General features: G+C 42.6%; 2 protein-coding genes across 2 annotated transcripts; both read left to right on the top strand.

The window, feature by feature from the left end:
- Positions 1–1,139: 1,139 nt before the first annotated feature.
- Positions 1,140–14,281, top strand: LOC146577514 (protein NLRC3-like). Its single transcript, XM_085268434.1, has 8 exons — positions 1,140–1,209; positions 1,322–1,471; positions 1,578–1,691; positions 4,926–5,002; positions 5,119–6,910; positions 7,503–7,679; positions 9,420–9,596; positions 14,086–14,281. The coding sequence occupies exons 5-8, from the start codon at positions 5,319–5,321 to the stop codon at positions 14,279–14,281; spliced, it is 2,142 nt and encodes a 713-aa protein (XP_085124560.1). The 5' UTR covers positions 1,140–1,209; positions 1,322–1,471; positions 1,578–1,691; positions 4,926–5,002; positions 5,119–5,318.
- Positions 14,282–14,521: 240 nt separating this feature from the next.
- On the top strand, positions 14,522–21,902 carry LOC146577513 (ribonuclease inhibitor-like). Its single transcript, XM_085268420.1, has 4 exons — positions 14,522–15,165; positions 18,029–18,202; positions 20,563–20,736; positions 21,412–21,902. Exons 2-4 carry the CDS (start codon positions 18,033–18,035, stop codon positions 21,419–21,421), a joined length of 354 nt encoding a protein of 117 aa, XP_085124546.1. The 5' UTR covers positions 14,522–15,165; positions 18,029–18,032; the 3' UTR covers positions 21,422–21,902.
- The last annotated feature ends 569 nt before the right edge of the window (positions 21,903–22,471 follow it).

Here is a 22,471-nt window from a genome sequence, read left to right as displayed (position 1 = left end):
TGAACTGGAAACATGACTGTGTTCAAACTTTGTTTCCTTTTTATAATGAGTCTAATCAAAGGTGGACAGAAGTATCTCCACTGTGACTTTTCTGTGTCACCATCAGAGCTTCTGCACAGTGTTTCTGGGGCAGATAACATTGCAGCATTATGGAGACATTATGGAGACAAAAAGAAAAGCGTCTGGACTTCTTTAAGTTAAACTTAAAGAAGTCCAGACGCTTTTCTTGGACTGTTGGTTTCAGTGTTGAGTCTCATTCACACACTCCCTCAGACTCTTCACACACTGATTTGCTGACATAAACACACTCCTGTGTGCTTCACACACACACTGAGGACCATCTACAGACTGTGAGCTCCGTCTTCTTTGTCTTTGGAGCCGAACTCTGACAAAGTTAGGAACAAAACTTTCTCCAGCGTGTGAACTTTCCTCCTCAGTCTGAGCAGTCAGACCACATATTTCTAAAGCAGCACATGAAGGTGTGGCTCACACACACACAGGTGAAGGAAACAGCTGCAGTATTAAAAACTGCTTCACTGTCTACAAATATATGAACTGAATGTTTCTTTCAGGCTGTAAAAACCTTGTTTATCCTCCATTACAGTCCTGCATTCAGAGCATTACTTCTGTTATATTAGTACATGTATTTTATTCTGATGAACACATGAAACTCTGAGCTGGATTGAATCCATTGAATCAGAGTCCAGGACTCAGACTAAACACACTGAATGTGTCCTGAGCTCGGCCGCTGTTCCACAGTAACTGCTGTCAGAGTCACTGTTACTGAGTTAGCTTAGCTAGCAGGGCAGCTAGCAGTTAGAGTATGAACTCTGTAAGCAGTCAGCTCGGTCCTGGACATGGTTACTGACATAAAGCTGCTCTCTGCAGCCATGTTTGACCTGCTGCTTTGTAGGACTACAGTAATGGAGGATTTGGAGGCTGAACTGGGCTCTGTGACACTTTTTGTAGTGAACTGATGAAAGCTGCGTCTCAGATGGATGTTAGTCCAACACATCAGACACGACCTCTGCAGCTCTCAGTTGATGTGCACATGAATGATTTGTGTTTCCTCTGCAGGTGAAGGTAGAAAGTGTGTGTGAGCTGATGTGAACTGAGCAGCATGGATCAGTGTGAGGACAGAGAGGAGGGAGTCCCTCCCTCTAAAAGCACTCTGTGTGGGGAACATGAGAGCCAGACCAAAGCTCAGAGGTGAGATGACCATCTCTAACTGTCCATGACTCTTCTCCATGTCACAGCTCAGCACTCACATCACTGCTCCATCATTATTCACACTCATACCTCTGTGTGTGTTGTTTTAAAGCCCAGAGCTGTGGGGCGTACCAGGCTCAGCTGGACATAACCCTGAAACTAATCCAGAGCCTGGACCTGAACCCAGCTGTGTTTCCTTAAAGAGCAACGAGTCGAAGGATGCTGTTGTAAACTTTAACAAAAGACTGTTATGTGACAAAGAGTAAGTACATTATTTTTATGAGATTGTTCATCATGTCTTTAATTTAATGTTTCCAGTTTTTCCTTCCTGTCTCATGAAGCTGTGACATTTATTGTTTTTCTTTTAGGATCAATAAGAGGCCAGAATCTCCTGGACCTGAACCCAGCTGTGTTTCCTTAAAGAGCAACGTATCGAAGGATGCTGTTATAAACTTTAAAGGCTGTTCTTCTGCTGCTGAGAGGTAATGTGTGTCTAGATGTTGTTCCTGACTCCCGTATTTTTGAATAAATCCTCATGTTTAATATCAGCTCAGCTCTTTTTCACACACATTTCTATGTTGGTATGTGAAGCGGTGTGTGTTGGAGTGTTTCCACAAACACAGCAGTCAGAGTGGAAAGAGTGGATGTTGTAGGAGGTGTTTGTGTAGTGAAGAGGCTGAGTGTCTGTAGGACTCCAGCTGCTCCAGCAGGTGTCTCCTTTGTGCTTTGCTTCAAACACAGTGTAGGGAGGAGCTTCCACTCAGGTGTTTCAGGTGTTGCTGGATGGAGGAGGACAAATAGTTTTTCCCTTCAGTGACACTTCAGCAGCTCAATGTTCTGGGAGATGTTTGTCTTTATGAAGGTTTATGGATTCTTGTTCTTACTTTGGTTAAACTGAGCAATACATTTTCCATCTAACATTTAAAGTAAATTTCCAGGTGAATAAAAGATCTGCAGCTGCAGCCTCTGTGATGTTTCACAGTCTGAAAGTAACAAATTCAACCAGAGTTCAAACAAAGGCTTAATATACGTGTGTGTTTGATATAATGCCAACAAGTACAAATAGGTGTTCTTACAGGTCTTAATCACAGAGGTCTGATAAGTCTGGTGACTTTCACACTCAGCAGTTTTGCTGCCTTTTATTTTATATTGGCCTTTTTAAAGCCCTTCAAAGTCTCCCACATTCATACAGAGCTTTTAACACCAAACTCCTTTACAGTCCTTCTCCTCTCACACACGATCACACGACTGATTTGTCTGCAGCAGCTGTGTTACTGCTAGTATTTTATTATGTGTGTAATCTCCTCATATTGTTCCTGTGGTTTAGTTTGACGTCCTTCTGCAAACTCAGCTGCTCTGTTGCTGATACACGTCTCCATGAATATGATTGATCAGATGCTGCCAACACCATGTGTTTCATGTGAGCGCTCAGCTGAAACCCTGGGTTGACTTATCGAGTTAATAACAAGCTTCACGTGACTGTGAATGCTAAAGTGAATCCAGATAAAGGAAAGAGACCCTGCTAATGTTGGACTCACTTCTTAGTGTAGATCCCAGGAGGAAGTTCAACATAGCCATTCTTTGTGCTAGCTCGACCAAACCTGAGAGCACAGTGCAGGATAATGATCATCATCTGTCTCTGTCAAGGACATTTAAAATCCACAAATAACAAACATAATTATATTTGATCATTAAAAATGATGATTAAACAAAGTGTCAAACATACTTAAGTAGAAGGACTGATGTTTGTGTTAAAATACCCTCTTAAAGCTGAAATACTGATTCAACTTTCTCCAAAAGTTGATTCTGTTCATCTGGACGTAGCGTTTTGTGGGAGAAACGTTTCGTCATCATCCAGGTGACTCCTTCAGTCTCAGCTGACTGCAGGTTTCCAATCTTATAAACAGGACATTTGAATAATAACTGAAACCAGCCCACTGAAGGAACAATGGGCTGTGAGGTCAGTTCCTTAATCTTAATTATGCAAATTTGTGTGTGAATCTGTGAATGGGACTCATGACCATTGATCAACAACCACTGATCAATGGTCATGAGTCCCATTCACAGAGAGTTGGGGAATGGCTGCAATCACAGCATGTAAGATGGTGACAGATGTACCCTTAGGCCCCCTCCTCCATTCAGAGATGGTCTTTCCCTTTTCACGTAAATGGCCTCCTTGACTCCGCCCTCAAACCAGCGTTCCTCCCTGTCCAGGATTTTACATCCTCATCATTGAAAGAGTGTCCACTGGCCTGTAGGTGTAAATAGACTGCAGAGTCCTGGCCTGACGAGGTGGCTCTGCTGTGTTGTAGCCAAAGGTTGTTTGGTTTCCCCGATATATAAATCCTGGCAATCCTCCTGCACTTAGCAGCGTACACTATGTTACTCTGTTACTCTGATCCTTGGGGTGGACCAGTTTTTGGCGCAGAGTGTTTTGGGGTTTAAAAGCCACAGAGACCCGGTGTTTAGAAAAAATCTGTCTCAACTGCTCCGATACTCCTGACACGTACGGGATCACTACAGGTTTTTGCTTAAGCAGCGGCTGGTAAATGTGGTTATCCCAGCTTTGACAAAAGTCCAGCTGGAATAACCACATTTACTCTACGTCCAGATGAACAGAATCAACTTTTGGAGATTTACTTTCCTGGATGATTGAGAATGCATCAAGACGTTCCTCCTAAAGTGTTATTCAGTGTTGTGACAGTCAGCTGCTTCAGCTGCTGCTGGGATGGGCTGTGGCAAAGAGAACAGAGAAAATCAAAATCAGAGTTTTTCTCTGAATTAAAAGCAAGGAAACAACAATATATTCTACATGGTGAAACTGATGGTTTATGGTGTTTGGGTCTGTTTTTCTGTATTTATGCAGATAAAGTGTAAACTCAGATGAATTATACCATCAAATGTTAAAGGAAAATATCAGGATGAGTGTCTGTGAGCTGAGAAGGACGTGAAGCGAGCAGTTTATCCCAGAGCTGAAGCTGCTCTGTGTGCAGAGATGAGCTCAGATTCCTGCTGTGATTGATCAACAGTCACAGAAATGTAGACTTGTAGTTATTACTGCAGTATGGTCACAGCAGATACTGATGAACATGTATTATGAGGATGGATGATCAAGTTTCTCACTCTCTCCTTTAAATCTCAGTTTTTTCTTCTTCACAGTTTATCTGTTAATTTATTAATGAATAACACTGAAAGAGTTTCTGTTATATTTCCCCTTGAACATCAGCTTATTAGGGCGACATTAGGAAATAGCCCCCCTCCAAAGAATGAATAAATGAATGATGATAATAATAAAATGATTCAAAAGCAGAGCTCAGAGTGGTAGAATGGTCAAACATGGATCCACGGGTGGTTCAACTGCATTTGGTGACGTGACCAAAGCAAATCTTTCAAATAATCCCACCATCAACGGGATGTTGTCTCCTTTACTACGGTTACTTTACTTGGTCACCGTGTGAATTTCTTTGAAATGAACCAAATTCTTTTATTTGTTGGTTGTTGCATATTTAACCTCTACAGTCAGGAAAGGAGGAGATGAGGCCTCAACAATGTTGGGTTGTAGCTGTGCTTCAGGTTAGAGTGAGTGTCCATGGAATAAATGTAAGTCAGTGAACTGGAAACATGACTGTGTTCAAACTTTGTTTTCCTTTTTATAATGAGTCTAATCAAAGGTGGACAGAAGTATCTCCACTGTGACTTTTCTGTGTCACCATCAGAGCTTCTGCACAGTGTGGAGAAAGATCCAGAAGCAGAGCTGGACTGCAGACAGCCAGTCAGAGCAGCTGTGTACAAAGTAAGACTGAACATCTGTCTGCTGATGGACTCATTTCTGAAAACTGGACTTCTTGTGTTGTTCAGACATTGAAGAGTTTTCTTTCTCTTTAGTCTCATTGTTTTTCTTTCTTTCAGCAGATGTTGGTCTGCAGGAGGTTTTAGATGAACATAAGATCAGTCTGAGGAGGAGATGTGAACGTGTGACTGAAGGAAGTGATGAAACAGGAAGTAGAACCCTCCTCAACAGGATCTACACTGAGCTCTACATCACAGAGGGACAGAGTGAAGAGGTTCATACCCAACATGAGGTGAGGCAGCTGGAGACAGCTTCCAAGATGGACGCCCTCCATGACGCTCCAATCAGGTGCCAGGACATCTTTAAAGCCTTACCTGACCAACAGAGACCCATCAGAGTGGTTCTGACCAACGGCGTGGCTGGTGTTGGAAAAACCTTCTCAGTGCAGAAGTTCACTCTGGACTGGGCAGAGGGCTTGGAGAACCAACATGTCAGTGTGGTGGTTCTGCTTTCATTCAGGGAACTGAACCTGATCAGAGATGAGCAGTACAGTCTTCTGGAGCTGCTCCATGTTTTCCATCCAACATTACAGAAGGTCACAGCAGAGAAGCTGGCTGTCTCTCAGCTTTTGTTCATCTTTGACGGCCTGGATGAAAGCAGACTTTCATTGGATTTCACCAACAGGAAGCTGCTGTCTGATGTCACACAGAAGTCATCAGTCAGCCAGCTGCTGACAAACCTCATCCAGGGGAATCTGCTTCCCTCGGCTCTCGTCTGGATAACTTCCCGACCTGCAGCAGCCAATCAGATCCCTCCTACATGTGTTGACAGGCTAACAGAAGTACGAGGCTTCACTGACGCCCAGAAGGAGGAGTACTTCAGGAGGAGATTCAGTGATGAAGAGCTGTCCAGCAGAATCATCTCCCACATGAAGACATCCAGGAGCCTCCACATCATGTGTAGTATCCCAGTCTTCTGCTGGATCACTGCTACAGTTCTGGAGCACATGTTGACTACAGAGCAGAGAGGAGAGCTGCCCAAGACCCTGACTGACATGTACTCACACTTCCTGCTGGTTCAGACAAAGAGGAAGAAGAACAAGTACCATGAGGGACGTGAGACGAGTCCACAGGAGCTGACGGAGGCTGACAGGGAAGTTCTTCTGAAGCTGGGGAGGCTGGCGTTTGAACATCTGGAGAAAGGAAACATCATGTTCTACCAAGAAGACCTGGAGCAGTGTGGTCTGGATGTGACAGAGGCCTCGGTGTACTCAGGAGTTTGTACAGAGATCTTCAAAAGAGAGTGTGTGATCTTCCAGAAACCAGTCTACTGCTTTGTTCATCTGAGCATTCAGGAGTTTCTGGCTGCAGTCTACATGTTCCACTGTCACACCAACAGGAAGACAGAGGTGCTGAAGAACTTTTTGGGAAAAAAATACAACGAGTCCTCTCTGGATGATTTCCTGAGCAGAGCCATGTATAAATCCCTCCAGAGTAAAAATGGCCACCTGGACCTGTTTGTTCGCTTCCTTCATGGCCTCTGTCTGGAGTCCAACCAGAGACTCTTAGTAGGTCTGCTGGGTCAGACAGAGATCAGTCCAGGAACCATCCAGAGAGTCATCAACAACCTGAAGGAGATGAACAGTTATGGAATCTCTCCTGACAGAAGCATCAACATCTTCCACTGTCTGATGGAGATGAACCACCTCTCATTATTTCAGGAGATCCAAGAGTTCCTGAAGTCAGAGAACAGATCAGAGAAGGAACTCTCTGAGATCCAGTGCTCAGCTCTGGCCTACATGCTGCAGATGTCAGAGGAGGTTCTGGATGAGTTGGACCTGCTTAAGTACAAAACATCAGAGCGGGGACGACAGAGACTGATTCCAGCTGTGAGGAACTGCAGAAAGGCTGGGTGAGTCCAGATCTGATCATTAACATCATTGATCAGTGTAGGTTAGTAGTTTAATTTTAAAAATAAAATCAGATTGTAACCACAAAGTGTTTGTGTCCGTACGCTGCAACCTTCCACACCATTCCTTTATTGTACAGACTCAGCAGCAGCTCCATGGATCCCAAATCCAAGAGTGGAGAACAGATTTGAAGTGTGTCACATCCATGCAGTCACAGCTGTTTCCACCATGTTTCCACTGATATTAATCCTGTTCAATGACACGTTTCATATCAGTGAATATGTTCTTTAGGACGTCCACTGACATGTTTAAGTGTCCTGCTGGAAATCACTCAAATCATCCATGAAATCCATGAAAAAGCCAAAAGCAGATTAAAGCCAAACAAAGATTCTCATTAAAAGTCTGCAGGTCTGAGAGAGACTCAATCGTTGTGTCATGTCAAACACAGTAAGAGGAGCTGAAGCACAGATGTGAAGAGCAGATTCATCAGATTATGACCTCACTCTGTTTTGTCTTCATATACATTCAGTCTGTGTTTATAATGCAGATTTTCTGCTTTTATAATAACACATTTTATATTTTCTATCATCACAGACTGACTCAGTGTGGACTCTCAGAGTCTCACTGTGAAGTTGTGGCCTCAGCTCTGAAGTCCAACCCCTCCCATCTGACAGAGCTGGACATGAGCAGAAATGATGGCCTCCAGGATTCAGGTGTGAAGCTTCTGTGTGCTGGACTGGAGAGTCCAAACTGTCGACTGGAGACTCTGGGGTGAGTTCACTGACTGCGGCTGTTGTTGTTTTTCTATATTTCAGGTCTTTGATGTTTGAAACTTTCTTTAGTTCCTAAATGTTCAGGATGTGTCTGAAGACAAATGTGAAGAAGTTTGAGTGCTTTCAGAAATGTTGTCTTTCCAAACGACTGAACAACAGTTTTTCCTTTTGGCTCCAAACAGAAGTGACAGACTTGAGCAGGGTTCATTTAAAGGCTGACAGAAGTGGAGTGGTGACGGGGAGATGTTTGACAGGACAGTGTTTCAGCCTCCACAGGTTCATGTTGTGCTCCATCAGTCAGTGAAGATGAAGTCGGTGCTGATGAGGCTGTAGAGTGTGTGAGGGATGTGAATGAGGATGATGAAGATCTGATGATAGCAGATAAAAACAGGCTGCAGAGACTTTGAGCCATACAGGGCACACAGTGTGTGTACAGAACAGCTGAAATCATTATGGAGGCCTCACTGGGATATGGAAGCATCACAGTACAGCTTCAGTGAAGCATTAAAGTCTCTGATATGAGATGAGAAATGAAGCAGCCAGAGCTTTTTCATGAGTGGAAATCCACTGTGACTGTGAGCTGCTGCTACAGCCTCCAGATTAGCCAGCAGCTCATCCTGCTCAACATTTCCTCACCAACTTTAATGGAAGTGTGATGTTTTCAGCTGGAGTGATGGTCAGGGTGGCCTCCCTCTCCTCTTCTTCTCCTCTTCCTCTTTCATTTGTAAAGCCACTTCTGCTGCTTTCATTCATTTGGAAGTCCTGTAGCTGAGTTTGGGAGAGACTAACAGCCTCGGCAGCAGAGAGGAGAAAGGCTGTAACACCACCACTTTACTCTGTTCTACCTGTCACATCATTTTATCAGGAAACAAATATGCTCATGTTTTTACTATGTTTGTCTTGAAGATGTAAGAAGATCACATGGTGCTTTTTATTATTGTGTTGGTTTGTTTGCTGTCTCTTGGATGGAGCCCAGCTGTGCGTGGCCCCTGGGCCTGTGGTCAGAGTGTGTGCTGGATAATCCGGCCCAGGATGAGGCCAAACTGACATGGGATGAAATGTCTGTCACATAATTGAGCTTAGTGTAGTTTCATTTCTGCACAATTTAAAAACAACCAAAACTTTGTTCTGTCTTTTCTATGTTATACTGTAGACTTTCTTTGATACTGTGTCCAAAAGGAGCAGCATTTACTTTGAAGGGGAGGCGTCTCTGTTTCCTCTTCAGGTTGGATGATGGAAGCAAATGAGTGTGCGATGTTCTTTCAGTGTTGCACTTTGTAGACGCTCCCTGAGCACTGGTCTCACAGCCAGCTGCACATAGAGACCAGTGTTGTTAGTCCAGGTCAGAAGATGACTTGTTGGAATGAAAATGAGCTTGTAGTTTGTCTGCTTTAATAATGTGACTGGAAAAAGGTGTTGGACTTCAAATATGTCCATTTCTTTCACACTTCACCTTTAAAAGTGAAGCCTTGTGGTTCCTGGAAGGAAAAACACGACTTTTTCAAGTCTTTGTCCTGTTTTTATGAGAAATGTACGACTTTACTGTGAAACATTCAGAGTTTTTTCTCTTCTTGTGTTTGTTTGAAGCTGCTTCCTGTTGGCTTCAGCTGTTTGGAGTTTCCATTTTCTAAACTTCTACATTCTGAACCTTCTTCAGCTCTGAACAGATGATGAAACACTGAATGATTTCAAGCTCACACTTTGTCTAATAAACTTACATCTTTCATTCTTTATACAGATTGATGAGCTGTGGTTTGTCAGAGATCAGCTGTGATTATCTGGCAGCAGCACTGAAGTCCAACCCCTCCCATCTGAGACAGCTGGACCTGAGCAGGAACAACAAGCTGCAGGATCCAGGAGTGAAGCATCTGTGTGGTTTCCTGGAGAGTCCAGGATGTGGACTTGAAACTCTGAGGTCAGTCAGCATGTTTTAGTTGTGCTGAGATGAATATGATGTGAAAGTTGTGCTGACACTAAACTGCAGACATCAGGCTGATATTATACTGATCCACACTGAGGATCTTCATGGTAAAGTCTGTTTTCTTCTTCTCTGGTTTAGTCCATTGACTGCAGCAGAACAATGTTCACATTTCAAACAGTGAGACTCAACGTATGGCCCGCGGCCCACACGCGGCCTGCCCACCTTTCCTGATTCAGAGAGAGGGGACCCTGATTAACTGTGTAGTGTTCTTCCTCACAGTTCTAAGTATCAGACACAACAATGAATAATCCACAGCTGACTGTCTTTAGCAGGTCAAAGGTCACGGCACACAGCAGACAGTGGGAAATATTATAATTCTGATCATTTATCAGCACATATCCATATGTATAAAAACAAAGCTGACACTGTGAGACTTGATCAGAGGTGTGATCATCACAGCAGAGGCCTTTGTGTCAAAGTCACTGAGGATCAAACAGAAACACATGAAGCAGATTTTCCTGTTCTGGCTTTTTATAGCAGATAACCTTCAAAATATTCTGCAGTCCATCAAAAACTGAAGCAAACCATGAATCAACATGTGAACATGAGCTGATGCTGCTGAAGTGAAGCAAAGTTACAGAGGTTTGATTACAGACACAGCTGAGAGTTTGTAATCTGTCATCATTTTAAAAGGTTTACATTTCTTCAGTATTGAACAGCAGAAATGAGGCTTTGTTTTGGGAGGCCGACAGCAGTGAACACAACAGCAGACTGGTGCGTAATAAGCAGTGAATAATGCAGGAAACAGATTTTTGAAGGTAAACTGTTTTTGAAGTACACTGAGAGAGAGAGAGCTGTGCAGGAAGTAAACGTCAAAGTCAGAGAGAATTCATGACGATGTTCATCAAACGTAAAGCGTAGTTTGGATCTTCTTCTGCTGCTGGTTCACTCAGTTTTGGTTGGAGACAGATGAAACCTGCAGCTTCAGGATCTGTGAGCTGTCCACTGTCAGCCCCGACGGCGTGTCCGTGTACGTGCCGTCGAGTGAACGATCCACGCTCTGTGTTTCCATCTTTGTGTGTTTAGCTGCTCTCATTTACTGTTTTATCTGTTTGCTTGTTGTTGAAATACTTTTGGGAGCTTTAACCTGAGACTCTGGCAAAATACATTTATATTAAAAATCGATTCAGGATTGAATGAATCAACATCGCTTTATTCAAATTAAAACCATTTAAATAGGAAAATCCATTTTTTTACAGCCGCCTCTAATGCTGGGTAATGTCAGCTGGTCCATGTGCAGCTGGCTGTGAGGCTCAGGGAGCGTCTACAAAGTGCAACACTGAAAGAACATCATCCATAAATATTGAGTAATAACTGGACTCTCATACAGCGAGACTCAAATGCCTTTAAACATCAGCTTATCCTGCTGATCCAAGTCCAACACTGAGTTTGTAAAAACATGTTTGTCAATCATTTTGTTTGGTTTCTGAGGAAAATGATTCAATAACTTGCTGCTAATACACAACATTTCATCATATTTCCTCATAACCCTCTTTTGTCTGACCATTTGATCCCATTTGAATTTGCAATAAAGGATCCACAGAGTTTGGTGTCAATAATGACAGTAGATGTTTGTGTGAAAGTGCTGGAAGCAAATGAGTGTGTGATGTTCTTTCAGTGTTGCACTTTGTAGACGCTCCCTGAGCACTGGTCTCACAGCCAGCTGCACATAGAGACCAGTGTTGTTAGTCCAGGTCAGAAGATGACTTGTTGGAATGAAAATGAGCTTGTAGTTTGTCTGCTTTAATAATGTGACTGGAAAAAGGTGTTGGACTTCAAATATGTCCATTTCTTTCACACTTCACCTTTAAAAGTGAAGCCTTGTGGTTCCTGGAAGGAAAAACACGACTTTTTCAAGTCTTTGTCCTGTTTTTATGAGAAATGTACGACTTTAATGTGAAACATTCAGAGTTTTTTCTCTTGTTGTGTTTGTTTGAAGCTGCTTCCTGTTGGCTTCAGCTGTTTGGAGTTTCCATTTTCTAAACTTCTACATTCTGAACCTTCTTCAGCTCTGAACAGATGATGAAACACTGAATGATTTCAAGCTCACACTTTGTCTAATAAACTTACATCTTTCATTCTTTATACAGATTGTGGGGCTGTGGTTTGTCAGAGATCAGCTGTGATTATCTGGCAGCAGCACTGAAGTCCAACCCCTCCCATCTGAGACAGCTGGACCTGAGCTGGAACAACAAGCTGCAGGATTCAGGAGTGAAGCATCTGTGTGGTTTCCTGGAGAGTCCAGGATGTGGACTTGAAACTCTGAGGTCAGTCAGCATGTTTTAGTTGTGCTGAGATGAATATGATGTGAAAGTTGTGCTGACACTAAACTGCAGACATCAGGCTGATATTATACTGATCCACACTGAGGATCTTCATGGTAAAGTCTGTTTTCTTCTTCTCTGGTTTAGTCCATTGACTGCAGCAGAACAATGTTCACATTTCAAACAGTGAGACTCAACGTATGGCCCGCGGCCCACACGCGGCCTGCCCACCTTTCCTGATTCAGAGAGAGGGGACCCTGATTAACTGTGTAGTGTTCTTCCTCACAGTTCTAAGTATCAGACACAACAATGAATAATCCACAGCTGACTGTCTTTAGCAGGCCAAAGGTCACGGCACACAGCAGACAGTGGGAAATATTATAACTCTGATCATTTATCAGCACATATCCATATGTATAAAAACAAAGCTGACACTGTGAGACTTGATCAGAGGTGTGATCATCACAGCAGAGGCCTTTGTGTCAAAGTCACTGAGGATCAAACAGAAACACATGAAGCAGATTTTCCTGTTCTGGCTTTTTATAGCAGATAACCTTCAAAATATTCTGCAGTCCATCAAAAACTGAAGCGAACCATGAATCAACATGTGAACATGAGCTGATGCTGCTGAAGTGAAGCAAAGTTACAGAGGTTTGATTACAGACACAGCTGAGAGTTTGTAATCTGTCATCATTTTAAAAGGTTTACATTTCTTCAGTATTGAACAGCAGAAATGAGGCTTTGTTTTGGGAGGCCGACAGCAGTGAACACAACAGCAGACTGGTGCGTAATAAGCAGTGAATAATGCAGGAAACAGATTTTTGAAGGTAAACTGTTCTTGAAGTACACTGAGAGAGAGAGAGCTGTGCAGGAAGTAAACGTCAAAGTCAGAGAGAATTCATGACGATGTTCATCAAACGTAAAGCGTAGTTTGGATCTTCTTCTGCTGCTGGTTCACTCAGTTTTGGTTGGAGACAGATGAAACCTGCAGCTTCAGGATCTGTGAGCTGTCCACTGTCAGCCCCGACGGCGTGTCCGTGTACGTGCCGTCGAGTGAACGATCCACGCTCTGTGTTTCCATCTTTGTGTGTTTAGCTGCTCTCATTTACTGTTTTATCTGTTTGCTTGTTGTTGAAATACTTTTGGGAGCTTTAACCTGAGATTCTGGCAAAATACATTTATATTAAAAATCGATTCAGGATTGAATGAATCAACATCGCTTTATTCAAATTAAAACCATTTAAATAGGAAAATCCATTTTTTTACAGCCGCCTCTAATGCTGGGTAATGTCAGCTGGTCCATGTGCAGCTGGCTGTGAGGCTCAGGGAGCGTCTACAAAGTGCAACACTGAAAGAACATCATCCATAAATATTGAGTAATAACTGGACTCTCATACATCGAGACTCAAATGCCTTTAAACATCAGCTTATCCTGCTGATCCAAGTCCAACACTGAGTTTGTAAAAACATGTTTGTCAATCATTTTGTTTGGTTTCTGAGGAAAATGATTCAATAACTTGCTGCTAATACACAACATTTCATCATATTTCCTCATAACCCTCTTTTGTCTGACCATTTGATCCCATTTGAATTTGCAATAAAGGATCCACAGAGTTTGGTGACAATAATGACAGTAGATGTTTGTGTGAAAGTGCTGGAAGCAAATGAGTGTGTGATGTTCTTTCAGTGTTGCACTTTGTAGACGCTCCCTGAGCACTGGTCTCACAGCCAGCTGCACATAGAGACCAGTGTTGTTAGTCCAGGTCAGAAGATGACTTGTTGGAATGAAAATGAGCTTGTAGTTTGTCTGCTTTAATAATGTGACTGGAAAAAGGTGTTGGACTTCAAATATGTCCATTTCTTTCACACTTCACCTTTAAAAGTGAAGCCTTGTGGTTCCTGGAAGGAAAAACACGACTTTTTCAAGTCTTTGTCCTGTTTTTATGAGAAATGTACGACTTTAATGTGAAACATTCAGAGTTTTTTCTCTTGTTGTGTTTGTTTGAAGCTGCTTCCTGTTGGCTTCAGCTGTTTGGAGTTTCCATTTTCTAAACTTCTACATTCTGAACCTTCTTCAGCTCTGAACAGATGATGAAACACTGAATGATTTCAAGCTCACACTTTGTCTAATAAACTTACATCTTTCATTCTTTATACAGATTGGAGAGCTGTGGTTTGTCAGAGATCAGCTGTGATTATCTGGCAGCAGCACTGAAGTCCAACCCCTCCCATCTGAGAGAGCTGGACCTGAGCTCCAACAACAAGCTGCAGGATTCAGGAGTGAAGCATCTGTGTGGTTTCCTGGAGAGTCCAGGATGTGGACTTGAAACTCTGAGGTCAGTCAGCATGTTTTAGTTGTGCTGAGATGAATATGATGTGAAAGTTGTGCTGACACTAAACTGCAGACATCAGGCTGATATTATACTGATCCACACTGAGGATCTTCATGGTAAAGTCTGTTTTCTTCTTCTCTGGTTTAGTCCATTGACTGCAGCAGAACAATGTTCACATTTCAAACAGTGAGACTCAACGTATGGCCCGCGGCCCACACGCGGCCTGCCCACCTTTCCTGATTCAGAGAGAGGGGACCCTGATTAACTGTGTAGTGTTCTTCCTCACAGTTCTAAGTATCAGACACAACAATGAATAATCCACAGCTGACTGTCTTTAGCAGGCCAAAGGTCACGGCACACAGCAGACAGTGGGAAATATTATAACTCTGATCATTTATCAGCACATATCCATATGTATAAAAACAAAGCTGACACTGTGAGACTTGATCAGAGGTGTGATCATCACAGCAGAGGCCTTTGTGTCAAAGTCACTGAGGATCAAACAGAAACACATGAAGCAGATTTTCCTGTTCTGGCTTTTTATAGCAGATAACCTTCAAAATATTCTGCAGTCCATCAAAAAGTGAAGCAAACCATGAATCAACATGTGAACATGAGCTGATGCTGCTGAAGTGAAGCAAAGTTACAGAGGTTTGATTACAGACACAGCTGAGAGTTTGTAATCTGTCATCATTTTAAAAGGTTTACATTTCTTCAGTATATCCACATTTGCAGCTGCTACCTCAACCTCCACTTGTCCAACACAACTGCTGACCACTGCCTCCATGACATTGTGATTTTGCTGTTGGTCTTCTGTCAGATCTTCATCAATCACTTCTGCACGGGGCACACCTTCAGACTCTGCAGCTGCATAACGAAAGCCTGTAAGATAAAATTAGACATAAGGTAAATGTACACCAATATTCCAATGACAGGTGTGTGATTCATCTGGAAGTTATGTGCGGATTAGTGTACAGTGATAGCAATTTAGTATGTTTTTAGAGGGGGGGGGTTGTTTACCTCCGATGGGTGCTCTTTTTCGCTTCCGTTGCGTACGCCTTGAGTGCCGGTCCGAGTCTGATACAGGTATGTCGTCATGCCCCATGTGCAGTGTTGGTGCCCAGTCTGGATTTGTTACATCCATTTCATGTGCTGGTTTGCCTGCAATAATGCCAAATCATAAGCTACTCAGTCGACATGATGTGGTTCTGCAGCATCACACATTAGCATGTTTTATCTCATTATCTATGACCTCAGCACGTTGAAAATAACACTAAAAGCCTTTCAAGAGTGATATGAATTAATTTAGAACTCACCGGAAAGAAAATGCCGTGAGCAAACCAACAAAAAGCTGGGGATTGCAGAGAACTCGATATCCCCTCGTCTCACCGCTGCAATCCAAGCCTGACGTCTTTGTTTAGTAATATCGGATACATGGGATCCCTCACGTTGCCTCCAGGACGGAAAACGATGAAAAGAGAGCCCGTTATCCAGCTTCTTGCCTTCACGATCGTGTGATCTAACGTTGCAACCGACAACACAACACGTACGATCCATAGCTGAAATGGTATCCTTTGGCTGGCCTACTGTCATGGCGGAAGGGGGCGTGGCCCATCTCCCGTGACATCACGCTCCAAAGCCCTATAGGTGGGAAAATGTACCATGTCGACCAATCAAAAATGATATGGAAACATGACATTTGGTTGTTTAGCAAAAGGGGGAAGTTTTAGGAGTGACCGGCAAGAGAGAGCGAGTGAGCGAAAGAGAGAGAGAGTTTTGATACGTGAGAGATTTGTGACGTTTACCGTGTTTGGTCTCAAGTTAGTTTGTTGTCTTGTGTATTTAGTGTGTAGCTGTTGTTTTGTTTTGTGTGTCAGTTCTACTAGTGATCGTCACAGTTGCTGCCTTAAAGCCAACAAAGGCAGATTGCAGTGTAAACGCTGAGTGACACACCTGCTGTCAGACCTGCAGGTTTATCCCTGTGCTGTTCTCATATGTGTTAGAGTGACACAAACTATTGTTTGACACCTGATTGTTCTGTAAATAGTTTGAAATGATTATATGAAAAACGTCTGAGCCTTGGCTGCATTTTTTGGTAAATAGTACCATATAACTTTGTTGTTTGCAAAACGTGTGCGTATTTTTAAAAATGTACAATCTCTATTTGCATTTCAAGTTATGAAGATGATTCGTTAAACATGTGTGTGGTTTTTACAGTCAAAATATCACTTTCTACTTGTATTTTAAATTTTGTCTGAATTTAGATAAATTGTGCTGATACAGTTGGTCAAAATGAGAAAATAACAGATTGGCAAGATAAACTGTTTTTAAAGGTAAAATATAGAGGCCACATCAAAAGTAGTCAAGAAGGGTTAAAGGCTAAAAGCAAAGTTGTCACTGTTGGGTCTGTGTTTCCACAAGCCCCGCTAATTCTAGAGACTTATTCATCATGAAGAAAACAAGACAGTCGATCGATCAATTATTTGCGAAAGGGAGGCCTCGTCTGTGTCCACCACGAAAATGACCACAGATCTGACCTCCTCCTGCTACCTTTTATTGGGAGACAGTTCACACAAAACACGTCAGAACAAAGCCACGCCCCCTTTGTTCTAAGACAAAGCATTTTATGTATATGTGTGAACTTCTGTAAGAGTGTGGGTGTGTGTGTGTGTGTGTGTGTGTGTGTGTGTGTGTGTGTGTGTGTGTGTGTGTGTGTGTGTGTGTGTGTGTGTGTGTGTGTGTGTGTGTGTGTCAGACCTCCTGCTGACCAAAGGGTCGTAAACCCAGGAAGTTTACATCAAAAGAAACAGATCTTCCAGATAGGATGTATCTACAATAAAACCTCCCCCAGCACAGAGTGGTTGGAGAGGTGGCCAGAATCAAAGGAATGGCTTTGATCCTACTGCTTGAACTAAGACTGTACAAATTTAAGAAACACAATGGCAACATTCAACAATTAGACTTAACAGTCACCAAGTACTGTTTATATTTGTGTGTATTGCTGCAGCTTTTTTGAGTATTAATTTGGTGCCTTTGTGTGAAATAATGGTATTGTGAGTGATCCATATAGTCACAAAGAATAGCCACTTGTTTCTGTGCTACCAAAGTTCCCCGGCTTTCATTCAAAATGTGTTTATCGTCAGCACCTGCACATTAAACTACTTAAACATTATAAATGTCTTCAAGCTCACACTGAGGCCTGTGGGGTACTATCAGCCACTGAGACAGTACACACATTTATATGTGTTTGTATATGAATATTTCATACTTTAAGACTGCCTGTTTATTTAAGGGAGATGAACAAAATACATTGGAATTGTACAAAATAATATCATGGATGATAAATTAAATAGATTTTAAGTAGATGCTTGTGCATTCTTAAAGTCTTATATGTTGAACTGAACTATGTGATCTGTTCAAAGCCTTAATCTTAATTTGAAGTGAAATGTGCATTTTGAGTTTATACACTATGTATATAAGGCGACCGTTTCCTTTTGCAGTATTTTTGTGTGGTGTACTTTTCTATGTCTTAACAAAAGGGGAACAAAGGTGTTTAAGTTCACCTAGGATGATGTGTTTTAATTTTCACATGGTCTTGCTTGAATTTGACCCTGACAAAGGCGTATGAACTCTGTCAGCTGTTTGGAGTTTCCATTTTCTAAACTTCTACATTCTGAACCTTCTTCAGCTCTGAACAGATGATGAAACACTGAATGATTTCAAGCTCACACTTTGTCTAATAAACTTACATCTTTCATTCTTTATACAGATTGATGGACTGTGGTTTGTCAAAGATCAGCTGTGATTATCTGGCAGCAGCACTGAAGTCCAACCCCTCCCATCTGAGACAGCTGGACCTGAGCTCCAACAAGCTGCAGGATTCAGGAGTGAAGCATCTGTGTGGTTTCCTGGAGAGTCCAGGATGTGGACTTGAAACTCTGAGGTCAGTCAGCATGTTTTAGTTGTGCTGAGATGAATATGATGTGAAAGTTGTGCTGACACTAAACTGCAGACATCAGGCTGATATTATACTGATCCACACTGAGGATCTTCATGGTAAAGTCTGTTTTCTTCTTCTCTGGTTTAGTCCATTGACTGCAGCAGAACAATGTTCACATTTCAAACCTTCAAAGAAGAAGAAAAATCCTCCACTGGATAATTCACTGTGAAACTCTCCAACTCTTCATTCCACCTTAAAGTCTGTCTGACACTGAAATCCAAAGCAAAATGTGCGTTTGCTTTACAGACAGCAGTCCAACACAAACATACACACATCATCCAAAACACAGTCCAACATCCAAATCTCCTCCACTGCCAGCATGAATGATGGGAAAGAGAAGGAGGAACACTCTGACATTCAGGGTTAGAATGAGTTTCATGAAGCAGACTGTGAAGATCAAAGCTGCATTAGAAAGCTTACATGAATGAATGAGTGGACAGAGATCATCTGAAGCACTTCAAAGGCTGTAAATCAGCACATTTCTCTTTATTCTTTATCAACTCTGTTAGTTTCTCTCAGTTTTCTGTGGAATGAAGCTAACAGCAGGCTAATAAGATGCTGACCAATAGGTTTCTATTAAAGGTTGTAATTTGTATATGAAAAAGTGCTTTGGCTCAGCAGGGATCAGCTTACAGGTAGAATACAGCTGCTGGATGGGATTAGCATGTCATAGCTATCTACCAAACTGCTAACTGGGGGATTTCAGGCCATCTATGGATCATTTTTGCTAACTGTTTATTCAGCTTAGGCTCACAGGGCTGCAGCCTGTGCCCTAGCTGTCATAGGGCAAGAGGCGTGGTCCACCTGCACAGGTGAGCAGTCCATCACAGGGCCAACAGAGAGAGACAGAGAAGCACTCTCTCACATCCACACCTACAGCCAATTTAGAAGCACCAATGAACCTAAGCAGCATTTCATTGGACTGTGGGAGAACATCCAACCTCCACAGAAAGGCCAACAAGCTTCAACCTACAACCTTCTTGCTTTAAGGCACTAGTGCGAACCACTTTTCCCCATTTCAGCCCAAATCCTGCATCTTCCTGTTTCTGACTCCAGGCCAGCTCCACTAACACTTTCTCATCAGACACTGCCACATAGTGGAGGAAGTCTTAGTTCCATTTGAAGCTTCAGATGACAGTTAGTTCCTTTACAAAGAGGTGGAGGTGGTGGGGCCACAGCACCATCATCACTGAGTGCCATAGGACACTTAACCTTTGTTTCCATATGCTGGGAACTTCCTGTTGTTCCAAGGAGGACTGGAAAATGTGTGAAAATCTCCCAGTCAGTTCCTCACAGCACACTTCAATCATTTCCCTCCCACAGCATCAGGACCAGGGCTTTTTCTCTCTTTGGTCCCACTAAGAGATTTCCACACAAACACCTCATCAGTGGGACTCTCAGAGCTACCAGCCCTTTGCTACAATCACAAAGCTCTTCATTGAAATCAATGATATCAAAGCTGGAATCAAATGAGTCCAAGTCTTCTGCTGATTCAGCATCACATTCATCTTTGCTCCTTGTTCTGCATCCCCACCATGGACTTCATTCCTTTCCAAGCCAGCCTTGAGTGTCCTTTATTCAGCTCATCCTCTGCTTTACTTTTACACCTGATTTTAGCTGCTTTATCTCTCTTTCAACAAGTTTCTGTGCCTCAATCTTTTTCTTCTCTCCCTCATAACAAGACAGCTTCTTCTGCCTGAGAACATGTTGGAGTGATTTACTAATCCAGGGCTGCTTATTGGGGAAAATACTTCCTGTTTCCAAAGTAATCCCCATTTTTCCCAGAAAGAAATGTAAGTAGAAATCGATGATCTAAGTGAGAACATGAGCCTTTAAAAAGTCCCAGTGGGTGCAGTCAAAGCAGTCCCTCAGTCCCAGTATATAGTCTTTGGTCCAGACTGGAACAACTGTGTGCCCAGTTTGAGCTCTCTTCAGTGCTGTGACCTGACAGACCCAGAGGGGCCATCACATCACATTTAGAAGCTCCCCTAATGGAGCCACAACACATGTCGAACACTTAGTCTGTCTTGTTGGACCAACTGGAAGAAATGATTCAAGGACTTAGTCACAGAACAGAGATTCAAATCTCCAAAATCCAACTGGCTGCATCAGGACATATAGTCTGAAACTCTGCACAGTTTCCTGTTTGAAGCTGCTTCCTGTTGGCTTCAGCTGTTTGGAGTTTCCATTTTCTAAACTTCTACATTCTGAACCTTCTTCAGCTCTGAACAGATGATGAAACACTGAATGATTTCAAGCTCACACTTTGTCTAATAAACTTACATCTTTCATTCTTTATACAGATTGTGGGACTGTGGTTTGTCAGAGATCAGCTGTGATTATCTGGCAGCAGCACTGAAGTCCAACCCCTCCCATCTGAGAGAGCTGGACCTGTGGGGAAACAACCTGAAGGATCCAGATGTAAAGCAGCTGTCTGATCTTCAGCAGAGTCCAGACTACAGACTGGAGACTCTGGAGTAAGTAGAGTGATGGAGTGAGTGGGTGGTGCTATCAGCAGTATTGTACTAAACACAGTCAGTATGAAACAAAGATCCAGTGTTTCCTGTAAAGCTGCAGCTTCTCAGTGAAGCTGTGAGAGGAGAATGGTGACAGGCTTCAGGATTGGACACAAACACTTCCTGTTTCTGACCTTTATGGTCACCATAGTAACGGCTGACACGCTCTGATCAAACACTGTCAACAGCCAATCAGCTCTCTGAACAAAGCAGCACGCAGACCAATGACTGCATTCGTTTCCAAGTTTAAAGCAGTGAAGAACACAGTCTGTAGGTGAGGAAGAATTTAGTGAGAGCAGATGTTTGGATGGAATTCCTCCAGTTAACAGCTGGAACCGTCCATCTGGATTGTTGGGCTTGTTGTTGGGGTTCCTACAGAGCTCAGAGTGGACACACCAAGGTTCTTCTAATGAATGAAAGTCCAAACTCAAACTAGGAGGGAAAAACATTTTCATCAACTTCAATAAAAATCCAAAGATTAGAAAAAGTGAAGCAACAATGAGTCCTAGTACAGTCCCAGCACTGAAGTCCCTGCTGCTCTTTATACTGGATGTGCTGCATCACTGACTGACAGCTGATGAAGAGTCTCTGGAAACACTCGTTTATCTCCTCTGCTCTTCCTTCTTCTCTCTGCAGGTGGAGGTGATGATGGTAAACAGGACGGTGTGTGTGCTGAGAGAGGAGGAGCTGTGTCCTGATGATCCAGAGAGGTTGAAGCAGCAGCAGCTTGTGTGTAGAGACGCTCTGACTGGGCCATGTTACTGGGAGGTGGAGAGGAGAGCTTCATCCAGCAGTGACTGACAGAGGAATGAGAAGAAGTGCAGATGACTGTCAGTGCTGCAGAGTGAACTGCTCTGAGAACAGCTCCACTGTCAGACACAATGTAGAGTCCAGCATCATCCCTGTGTGTCCCTCTGGATCTGACAGAGGATCATCAGTGTATCTGGACTGCTCTGCTGCTGCTCTGTCCTTCTACAGTCTCTGCACAGTCTCTGTCTGACTCTGGCTACATTTTTGGCATTTATATTCTTGGTTGCTCTCTTTATATTTTGCACATGCAAAATGTGCCCATCTTTGGCAAGATTCACACTGCACCTGGAAAGGAAAAATAAATGGCTCATATTCTGTTTGGTGAATACTATTACTCAACATTTTAATTATGATTGGCAAGTAATGATACTAAGACTTATGTGTTTCTTTTGTTTTGTTTTGTTTTACCATTTCAATCATGCTGCGGTCAGCTTTAGCATCTAACATGGAGCAAACAATGCAGTAGTCCTCAGCGTTCCCTGAAACACAATCATAGTTAGGTTTTAATCAAACATTATTTATTGAATAATTAAAAAATAATAGTACATTTTTTCCAAATATACTTCCTGGAAAATTAGTCTAAATTAGACTTTGAGAAGGGTCTTATCTGAAAGTGTTTGAAGAGCACTATTTGTACTGTGCTGTTTGAAAAGCACTATTTAAATTGGAAGTACGCACTAACGTGATAAGGACTTTACTGGACTTACCTCGATTTTCAAGTAGGGTGCAAGCTATCTGCATTCGCTCCAGCACAACTGGCTCTGTAGTGGTTGACACCTCACTGACCTCTCCAAAATCAAGGTAGTGTTCTGCAAACTGTGAGATTGATCATAATTAGAATGTAAAGTCTTAATTAGGTAAAGGATAGGATAATTATAAGCCACAA

The sequence above is a fragment of the Mchenga conophoros genome, linkage group LG3 (genome assembly GCF_057382185.1).
Source record: "Mchenga conophoros isolate Kocher_MC1m ecotype Shallow Benthic linkage group LG3, M_conophoros_male_GT1.1, whole genome shotgun sequence".
Taxonomy (NCBI): Eukaryota; Metazoa; Chordata; class Actinopteri; order Cichliformes; family Cichlidae; genus Mchenga; species Mchenga conophoros.
The sequence above is the reverse complement of the archived record's forward strand: the minus strand, read 5'-3'. Positions and strand labels throughout refer to the sequence as shown.

Bases quoted from the DNA above. Each gene is read 5' to 3' on its own strand.
- LOC146577514 (XM_085268434.1), top strand. From the start codon at position 5,319: ATGGACGCCCTCCATGACGCTCCAATCAGGTGCCAGGACATCTTTAAA. The intron at 6,911-7,502 runs GTGAGTCCAGAT...CTATCATCACAG, and splicing joins AGGAACTGCAGAAAGGCTGG to ACTGACTCAGTGTGGACTCT. The intron at 7,680-9,419 runs GTGAGTTCACTG...TTCTTTATACAG, and splicing joins TGTCGACTGGAGACTCTGGG to ATTGATGAGCTGTGGTTTGT.
- LOC146577513 (XM_085268420.1), top strand. From the start codon at position 18,033: ATGGACTGTGGTTTGTCAAAGATCAGCTGTGATTATCTGGCAGCAGCA. The intron at 18,203-20,562 runs GTCAGTCAGCAT...TTCTTTATACAG, and splicing joins TGTGGACTTGAAACTCTGAG to ATTGTGGGACTGTGGTTTGT.